General features: G+C 40.9%; 1 protein-coding gene across 1 annotated transcript in view; it reads right to left on the reverse strand.

Annotated features, from left to right (window-relative positions):
* Positions 1–3,948: 3,948 nt before the first annotated feature.
* The window catches only part of Taldo (transaldolase), an 8,266-nt gene continuing 1,345 nt past the window's right edge, over positions 3,949–10,869 (reverse strand). The window contains exons 2-7 of the mRNA XM_076199672.1: positions 10,254–10,377; positions 7,949–8,188; positions 7,696–7,821; positions 5,814–5,950; positions 5,357–5,467; positions 3,949–4,558 (exon numbers count right to left, since the gene is read on the reverse strand). Coding sequence (XP_076055787.1) covers positions 4,398–4,558; positions 5,357–5,467; positions 5,814–5,950; positions 7,696–7,821; positions 7,949–8,188; positions 10,254–10,377 — 899 coding nt within the window. The 3' untranslated portion in view covers positions 3,949–4,397. The remainder of the gene's footprint in view (positions 4,559–5,356; positions 5,468–5,813; positions 5,951–7,695; positions 7,822–7,948; positions 8,189–10,253; positions 10,378–10,869) is intronic.

Consider the following 10,869-nt stretch of genomic DNA (forward strand, 5'->3'; position numbering starts at 1 on the left):
TATCTAACGATATCCTCTTCCTCCAGCCTCTCCCTTAATACTCGCTTCCAATTTGCTGCCATCTTCTCCCCTTGTACATTGCATCACCTTTCTTTTATCCACATTTACCATCAACTTCCTCCTTCCACACACCTTCCCAAACTGTTACTAACTTCCTTAATCCCTCCTCTGATTCTGTTCCAAACAGTTGCATCAGCAAACAACAACTGGCTTATCTCCCATTTTTCTTTGTTTTCTTTAACAATATCTAATCTCCTGCCAATTACCATTGCATTTACCTCCTACATCATCCCATTCATGGTACAAATTGAACAGCCATAGTGACATGACACATCCCTGGCAAAGTCCCACCTTTACCTTAAACCACTCACTCTCTCAATTTCTAATCCTAACACAGGCTCTACTACTTTCGTAAAAACTTGACTATTAACAGCTTTCCTCCTATGCCATATATTTGCAAAACCTCCCACATTCCCTTCCTGTCTACCCTATCATAGTCTTTTCTAAATCCATTGACAAAAAAATCATACAGGAGAGAGAGAGGAAAAAAAAAAGGGATGGGAATTAAGAGAGATAAGGTTGATTTGGCAGTGACTAGCAGTAATTCATGACACATCCCATGCCCAGAATGGACTCCTTGGAGCACACAGACTACAGCAAGTATCTCTCATAGTACCAGATCAAGCTGAGCAAAAGTTAGCAACTATTATAAAAAGCTATTGGGCCCTGCAATTGAAAAGCTGTGGCTTACTACACTGATTGATCTACTGTACATTCCAAAAGGCTTCTCCTTTTCAAGGGAGGTGACCAGCCAAGGTACACCCAGAAATGGTGCTGGTAGTACATGGCCCCCAAACCCATCTTGCAATCCCATGAAAGGTTGGAAGGAAATGTTGCATTAATTATATAAAATTAGTCCGTTTAATCCATACAAAAAATAAAAAACTGTAAAAAGCAAAGGAGGCTATCTCAGTCCTTGTAGCAGCAAAGGATTGAAAGACGGGAGGTTTTCCTGAAAAATATAAATGTAAATGTGTAATTGGATGTGGCTCCACAGACATAAGTACACTGAATAGAAAGATTTGCTATATGTGGTAGTTTATAAAAATTAGCTTCAATTATCCATACTGGGGTATTGCCTATATAGTTATATGTAATCAACCCTAGGGGGACTAGCAGCATCCCTATGGGGCCAGCATTAGTTTGTCAGACAAATTATCACTTAGTGGAATGTTGAGCTTCAGCTATCCCATTTGAATTTGTCCTTTATCACACTTTCAAATTACATCTCTTTCCTATGCTTCTTTGGTGGTTGTGGAGGAGGGGGGGATATGAATGCCACCGTTTCCAATACAAGTCTTAGGTAACTAAACGAGTCAAAAAATCCCGCCTATTACCCTCTCCCACAGAGATTTGAGGCAAAGATAATTAGTAATGACACTGACAGTAAACTGAAAGGAAAAGGTGAACTTGAGAACATGGTGGTTAGCATCAGGAGTGGAGAGGGGACAAGGAAGAGAAGGAGTGTGTCATTGAGTGATGAGATGGGTATATTGTATGGTTGAATAGGTCATCGTGGATGTGGATATGAAAATGGTATGGGATGCATACACATCGGTTAGTACATTCAGCCCTGGTAGTGAGAAAAGTGGGGAAGGGAGAAACTTTCTGGACAGTTCAAACATGTACATGGTGAATTTTGGATGGGATGTAACTAGTTGTGTTAGGGGACGGATGCAAGATTAGGCACCTTGAGAATTTTGAAAGGAACAAGTTCTGCAAACAATTGTAACAAGTGTGCAAATAGCCAAGTTGGGTAGAAATAATTAAGGGAGCAGTTGGACACTTGATGGAAAAAAAGGGTGATAGGCAAGAGGTATGAAAATCACACCCAAAGCCCATGTAAAAAGCCTGGGCATTCACTAAAGTGATGATGTCACTTTCCAGCACCACATCATGCAGTCAGTGAAAAGAGCACGAGGGATGGCCAGCTGGGTCCTAAGGACTTTCTCCTCAAGAGAGGTTCAAGTGATGCTTACCCTCTGGAAGTCGCTTATTCAACCAATCCTGGACTATTGTAGCCAACTCTGGTCGCCACACAAACGCGGAGACATCCAGATGCTTGAAGCTGTCCAAAGGAACTACACCAGGCACATCAAAGGGATGCAAGATCTTAACTATTGGGATCGCCTGGGAGCACTAGGTCTATACTCTCAACAAAGGAGGAGAGAAAGATACAGGGCCACTTACACATGGAAAATCCTTGAGGGACTTGTTCCAGACCCCACACCCTCAACAATCAAGCCATACCACAGTGTAAGGCATGGGCATAAGTGTGAGAGGCAAACTCTCCCATCAAGAGCCCCAGAAAGGATAAAGACCCTACTGGCAACCAGCCTAGGCCATGAGGGTCCACATATCTTCAACGCCCTCCTAAAAGAGGTGAGAGAGAAAACTAAATGCTCAGTGGACAGCTTCAAACATGCACTGGACAGGTTCCTGCGGAAGGTGCCAGACGAGCCTCCAGTCCCAGGCTACACCGCCATCAGTAGGCTCTCTCCAAACTCACTACCAGACCAACTGACCCTCACAAGGAGGGACAACAGGACTGGCAGCAGCAGTAGTCCACTACGGCTGTGAGGATCGACCTCAGAACTTCACTAAGTAAATGAGTTGAATATAGAGGAAATGAAGCACTAGAGAATGATTGATGATGAAATGAAAGCTGGAAAAGCACCTAGATTGGATGCATATTTGGTGGAAGGTCCGACAAAAGGGCGGACATGGTGGAGTACCAGTAAAATATATCCTGGTGGATTGGGGAGGGGAGTACACATAGTCCACTATACCAGGGGAAGTGAGATATGCAATGAAACCAGCCACATGCATCACAAATTGAGCTAGTTCTCCCATTTTCTCAACCTTTCTCCCCCTTGCATAACCCTGGAAATAATTTTCAGATCTTAGGGAACCCTTGTGTAAAAATTCTGGTGCAATCAGAAGCATGCAGATTTCACATCTTCCTACTTACAGTTTCAAGTGCTACACATCTTTGATTACCTGAAGTGACTTACCTGCCCTAACGGTCCAAGACCACTGGACAAAAGTGACTTCATCTACAGCTACATACCTCCTGGCATATGCTCCTTGCCTTCCTTTATAAAAATATTTTCATATACTTGATGCTAAGGACCCCTAATTTTTCAGATATCCAGTTCAAGCAAAAAATAACTTGCATCTTAATTTTATGACAATACAATAAATTGTAAACACAAAGCAAGCTCAAACTTGTGGAAAAAATAGGTAAGTGCTCATCTTTCAAATCTTGAAACAGCCTTAGTCTGCCTCATTATAAAGTGAAACTGACTAAATGTATAGTGTAAAAGTATTACTATAGAGCAATTGTATACATGTTCTATTGTATATTAATGCATGGTATAGCACAGGAGACTTGTATAAAAGTATGGTGCAAGCATCTAGCAGTGTGCTTCAAACCACGTCTGTTGATCCTAGCTCACATTTCATTGCATAGAGGTGGCCTAGATACATGTGAATATAGCTGACTTTGGAATGATTATTTTCTGTTTATGTTTAATGTGTCATGTGACCACTTTGTACACCTGTGGAATATCTAAAACAGTATGGTGCCTCCCAATATACCAAGTTCCCATTTAATAAAAGCTACCAATTATCACCCTGCCAGGTGCTAAATATAGTGAGCACAAGGTGCACAGAAGTTTCACACACAAAATATGACCAAGTTCAAGAAACATGCTTCTATGATGCCCGCAGTGCTGGTGCCTCTTTACTAGAAGCAGAACAGAAACTGAGCAGGAAAATTACCTGGTTTATTTGTGGCTTTGTAAAAGGTGTGGGTAGCATGCCCTTTTGTCAAAATATGTGAAATATACAGTCCATAGTGTGTGGGATGAGAAATTAAACCTGATGTAAGACCAAACAATTTATTACATAGGAACTCTGTTTACTGAAAAATATGTTCTATCCAAGTTCAAAACTGGAATGTTGATTTATGCCCAAAATACTAAATGCTGAGCATCTAATACATTTTGTATTGATCTCATTGATACATACATCTCTTATGATAATATGTCTAACATGTTATGATTGTACATTTCAACCACCTATATCTTCTGCACAATGATGCTGCCATGCATCCTATCAAGCTGAACTGAAAGCAAAGCTGGTGCCTCAACCAATTTATCACTAATTCTACGACACCCATCACCTCAGTCATGGCATTAATAAGACACCCATCATTTTTCTAATATAATTTACATACCAAATTTTCATCTAATCTGAGATCTATTTGGAATGATAACACTGTAAAGGAAGTCACCGGGAACACCTTCAAGGATGTACTTGCCAAGGTTGATTATTTACTTAATCTTTTCCAGCAACATCTTCTCCAACTTCACAGCATCTGCAGCAAATTTGCGGATGCCTTCAGAGAGCTTGTCTGTTGCCATTTGGTCTTCATTCATTTCCCAGCGGAATGTGGCCTCGTCCAATTCAACTTTTTCCATATCCTGATTTTTTGCTGGAGAGTAAAATAAATTGGTGAGGGAGGCAGAACCATCAGTATCTATCTATCTATAACCCAAAGTCTTTTTCCCCTTACCAGGGAGGAAGCCAACATTAATATGCACATGCCCACTCCTTCCACCACCCTTTCCTCCCTCTCATTTTAGCTTCTTATGATGATGGGTAATCCCTGCATCCCACCCATTACTGCAGGTCAGAACTAATGCAGCAAGACACAGCAAAGCTACTTCACTTTATCAGTGACCACACCCCTCCATCCCCCTCATTCAGAAAAATAGAAGACTGAGAGAAATAGCTTTAGGTTGCATCAAAATATCATTCACACATAACCACTCCCTAGATTAGTAAGAGGTGTGGAAGGCAGAGGTGGATGGTGTGAACATAAGAGGACAACAGAGGATGAGATGGATGGCTGGGGTAAAAAGGATGTTGGAGCAAGGAAGGGAGTAGATAGGGGTGGCTGGAGAATGGCTGTGTAGAGATGGTACTGGGTTGCAAGGAAGGAAGTGGGGAGATGGGGGATTTAGGGAGTGGTTATCAGTATCTACACAATTCTATTTTGTGGCCAAATTTATACATGTTCTAATGATAGTGAAGACAGGAAGCTTCGACATTTTAGATAGAGAGAGAGAGAGAGAGAGAGAGAGAAAGAGAGAGGAGAGAGAGAGAGAGAGAAAAAAAAAAAAAAAAGACCAAACCTGGAAATCTGTTTAATGATTGGGAGAATAGTTGTATCGAAACAGTATACCTCTATACCAATGGTTACAAGACCAACCCTTGAATGTCCACCTACCTCCCTCAACTGAAAGCACTTGTGGGAAATCCTCAGAGGAATTATGCAGCTCCTCCAACAGCTTGGGACTGATTGTAAGCAAGTCACAGCCACACAACTCTCTTATTTCTCCTGTTGATCAAAAAGGCAGTTAAAGAGCACAAACAATGTAATGGTAATCATTTCTGCCTCAAGTTTCACAGTCTGGAAACATGCCACTCCACAACGGGATTTCTTGGAGTGTTGGCTCCTCTGAGTCTCCAGTGGGAGGCAAGGATTTTAGTTACTGGATGACCAATCTTATGCAAACAATACTGTTCTGTTAATGGGACGTTTGCAGAGGACAGCAAATATGATAAGATAAATTTGGGGTAGATTAACCATTTTCAACATTTGATAGCACATCTACTGTGCATCTAAACGAGAAAAATTCATCTGCTTAAACAAAGACATGGGGGGGGGGGGAATGAAAAGTTACCTGAGTTTCTAAATGAAGCTCCCATTACAACAGTTTTGTGGTCAAATTTCTTGTAATAATTATAAATGCGGGTGACACTCTGCACTCCAGGATCCTCACTACCAGGGTACTTTTTCTGGTCTGTATTGGCCACATACCTACAATAGAATAAAGACAATTGTGAGCAAAAGAAAATGTAGATGAATAAATTGTTACACAAGATTTCCTTGTCTCAAAAACCCAGGGCCCCAAGACAGCTAGCAACTGATCTTAGGCCACTCTTATCTCTTGGTAATATACATACATACATATACCCCCCTTACATGGGGGGTAGCCAAAAAGAAAAAGGCATAGCAATCACTCCCACCCATTTCATTTCCCATATATTCATCTCCCCCTCCACCCTCCTCCCTCCCTCTTATCTTGGCACCTCCTGGATGACAGGTCATCCCTGCATCCTGTCTCTTGGTAATGCTGGATGAAATTAACATTCAACACCAGCTTTTTTCACGAGGTAATAGAACAAACTTGTTGTTGTATGGAAGGAAGTTGTCTGCCACAGCCATAATGGTTATTCTGGGGAAGATGGACAGTAACAACTATTGCCTTGAATTCTGCCAACTGGAAACCCACAACCCTACTGCAGCTGGTAATGGTCCTTGGGTATCTCAGACCTCTTTGGAAAGAAACACTGGACTGGTGTCCGCTTAATTAGTGTGGGAACATTACTACATCACTTATAGCTTTCAAGATGGTCAGCAGGGAGACAATTCTCCCTGAATAACAGATACCCATCACTGGTCCCTATTTTATAAAACAAGGGATATGTTAACCTGGAGGAGGAAGGAAAGAAAAAAGAAGAAAAAAAAAATGAACTACAGAGAGATTTATCTTAGGCAACTATGAAAACTCACCAACGAAAGAACACAAATACATACCCCATCTCTACATCATCATCACTCTAATACCACACACAAACACACCAAAAAATCTTGGTGTAACATACGATACATCCGTGTCTTTCAAACAACACATCACAAACATAAAAAACAAATGCACACCTAGACTTAACGCACTTAAGTCAATCACTGGAACAACATTTGGACAAAACAAAGAAACTGATACAACAATATACAAACAATGCATACGCTCAATGATGAATTATGTGAGTCCTGCATGGGCTCCTAATCTCAGTGAGACACACCACAACACCCTTCAAATCATACAAAACAAAGCCCTAAAAACAATTACAGGCTGCACAAATACAACACCTAAAGACCATTTACACCATGAAACAAAAGTCCTCAAAGTCAAGGACCACCTCGACATGAGAGGCACACAAACACTTGCTGCAGTCACCACAAACACATCACACCCGCTACACTACATAGCAGAACACCCACACACACCAAGAAACATTAAAACAACACCCAAAGACCTGTATTACACACAGATACTCTCTTCTCTTCCTCCACAACCACCAAATACCAGCCTCCGGAAACATATTCATAATCATATCACTCACCACTCCATTAACACACTGAAAGACAACACACTGCTGCATGCCAGACCCCCTGATATCCACCCTTCTGAATCCTCTCTCCCACGAAAGGACAGAGTCCACCTGGCCAGACTGTGGTGCGGCCAACACCCAGCACTTCTAAGCTACCAGAAGAGGCTGGATGACCGCATTGTGAACAGCTGTCCAGGATGTAACACTTCACCCCATACCATACAACACATAATGGAAGACTGCATTATACACAATCATGCACACAAACAACACAACATACACTCTATAAAGGATTTGTGGGAAAACCCAGTTTCGGTTGTGGCATTCCTTGGGGAGACGGGACTGCTCGGACAGACAGTCTAGGGAACGACAACAACAACAACAACTCACCAGTCTAAAATACGACCAACAAATGGAGAGATGAGAGTCACCCCAGCTTCAGCACAGGCTACAGCTTGGTAGAAGCTGAACAGCAGAGTCAAGTTACAATGAATACCATCTTCTTCTTCTAATTGCCTACAAAATAAAATATATACTGCATTAGAAATGTAATCAAATGTTTCATTAGAATCCAGAAAAATGCTCACATAGAAAATATATAAACATACCAGTATATGCATGTGAATTATGTAGCCATACTTACTTTGCAGCTTGAATACCCTCCCATGTACTGGCTAGCTTGATGAGAATACGATCCTTACTTATTCCAAATTCGTCAAACATCTTGATAAATTTCTTGGCTTTTGCAACACTTCCCTTCTTATCAAAGCTCAACCTGGCATCCACTTCTATGCTCACTCTTCCTGGTATAATCTTCAAAATTTCACATCCAAAAAGGACAAAAAGTCTATCCATTGCTGCTTTCACTTGAAGCTTCTTGTCCCTAAATGATAATAAAAGATTGTACGGTCAAATATCATAATTCAATATCAACATATATACATTCAAATCCAAATACCTCCACTTTCATTTGGTACATCCAACTTGTGGTGCTAGATGGGAAATTGTGCCCTAAATATCTCTAGCAAGATTTGTGTCTTGCTTCCCTGCCTGGAACTCCCTGTGTAGCCAGTACCCAAGGTATCCAAGGTATCCACACCAAATCTCTCCAGAGCCCATTTGGGGGTACTGACTGCACAATTTTACAGTACTTCAGCAATTTCAATGACACCCTAAAGAACCAGTCACAAAGCACTCATTCATGAATGGAGACTTCACTCCCAATAGATCACCAAACACTCAAATTCTACTAACCCTTATCTCCCCTATCCCCTTAAATCTCATTAACCATTTATGACTCCACCTCTTCAGCATGACAATGTTCTTGAGTATAGAAGTGTTATATATTTCTGATGAAATTCTTAAAAAAAAAATCTTCAGAACTAGGGGATCTACTGTTTATGAGAGGAAATTAATTTTTTTTTTTCGCATGCAAGTGATGCAGATCCTGGGCAATGCTTCCACATTTATGTGGTGCCAAGCTTTAACATATCCAAATCCTGATGGGATCAAAAAAGTGTAAGACAAAGTTAAACTTCTGCAACATATCAAAGCATTCCCCTCATGTGCTCACATTCTATGCAACACTTGCAGTAATTTTTGGTGCAATCTGTTTACCAGTTGCATTTGACATAAGTCCCCAAGTACAGTGGTCATGGAAAATCCAATGGGAATTGACCTGAAGAAAAGAAAGAAGTTGAAGATAAATGTGGGTAAGAGTAAGATGATATGTACTTGGGGAGAATATGGCAGCAAATTAAAAGCAAGTAGGGAGAGAGATTGGAAGAAGTGGATAGCTTTAGATACTTGGGTGTGAATGTGGCAGGAAAAGGAGGAGTAGAGGTAGAATGTAGACTGACAGAAGCAAGTAAATGCCTTCGGGGATTAAAAAGTACAACAAGAAATAGACATATGGGAATGGATGCTAAGAGGAGATTGTATAAAGGGTTGATTGTGTTGCCAGCAGTGTATGGGGCAGAAACATAGAACATATAAGAGGAAGAGTTTAAACGTGTTTGAGATTAAATGCCTGTGAAGTATGGTAGGGGTTACTTGGCTGAATAGTGAGAAACAAGGTGGTGAGTAGAGCAGGGGTGGAAAGGGAGTTGGGAGGTAGGGTTGATGAAAGAGTATTGGGAGGTAGGGTTGATGAAAGAGTATTGGGATGGTTTGGATACATGGAAAGGAGGAGTGAAGAAAGATTAGTAAAAGAGGTGTGGAAGGCAGAGGTGGATGGAGTGAACATGTGGGGGTGACCAAGGATGAGATGGATGTATGGGATAAAAGGGACATTGGGAAAGAGGGGGATGTCTGTTAAGGAAGGGAGAAGACATAAGATAGGGGTGAGTGGAGAATGGCTGTGTATAGATGATACTGTGATGTATGGAAGGGAGTGGGTGGGGGATGGGGGGAGTGCATGTGAATGATATTTTGATGCAGCCCAAATGATGAGCAGGTGGAGAGAAGGGAGGTCACTGATTAAATGAAAGCAGCCTTGATGTGGATATGTTGTGTCTTGCTACAGGAGGAACCAAGAAAAGAGGGAGGGAGGGTTGACAAATGGGAGTGGACTATGTGGGGATGAAATAGGTGGGAGTGGATTTATGCCTATGACATTGGCTACCTCCCTTGTACGGTGGGAAAAAGCCATTGGTATATGCATGCATGTATGGTAGCTGGTACTTGCTATACAAAGTCAACCCTTACGAGTATAAAGGGCGCAAAAACTGACAGAAGGGTTATGGGAACAAACTAAAAATACTTGTGGGATATCAAGAAACAATTTTCCATAAGATGCACAAACTCACTAAATAGCTTAAAAGAACTTATTCCAATTAAAACCCATAAATACATTTGCAAGCACAAAAATGGAATGAAATTTTTTTAAGAATATAATAATTACAATAATAAAGAAAATTATCATATACAACAAAACAATTACTACATACGATGACTGTCCTTTGCCATATTCAACAGCCTTGTTAATCAGGTTGGAGTACTTTGACATGGAGGCTGCCTGAAGGATGAGTGATGGATTTGTCGTGGCATCTTTAGGTTTGTATTTCTCAATTGCTGGAAGAGGGAAAATAAAAATAATTACTAATTTACTGCAAGATGTAATCTTTTTCTAAAATGGAATAAATTATTAATAAATTTTGCCCCGAGTTTCACCAAATGGAACACCTGCAGCCCCACAGTGACTGGCAAAAGTCCTTAGGTTCTCCACAAAGAAACAGTTCTGTCTTGTATTGGTGTGGGACAGTTTCTGTGTCATCAGCTGAAAATCCTGGGAAGGAAGGAAGCAGTTTTCTCTTCTCAATGTGTTGAAAGATAATAGAAATACTTTTTAAAATGATGACCATCACACAGGTAGATACCTAACCCCTGGTCACTAGAACAACTTGTGTGAACTTTCAACTAATATAGACAGGCATTGCCATCACCTAAGAAGAAATGTATTTTGGGAACATAACTTCCAAAATTAAAAATATCTCTGCCATATTAATTCCTTGGAGTCAAAATGGCTATTCTGACTTACATACTTCCTATGCACTGTGTTGGTTA

The sequence above is a fragment of the Oratosquilla oratoria genome, chromosome 16 (genome assembly GCF_046742065.1).
Source record: "Oratosquilla oratoria isolate Oo_2021 chromosome 16, ASM4674206v1, whole genome shotgun sequence".
Lineage (NCBI taxonomy): Eukaryota > Metazoa > Arthropoda > Malacostraca > Stomatopoda > Squillidae > Oratosquilla > Oratosquilla oratoria.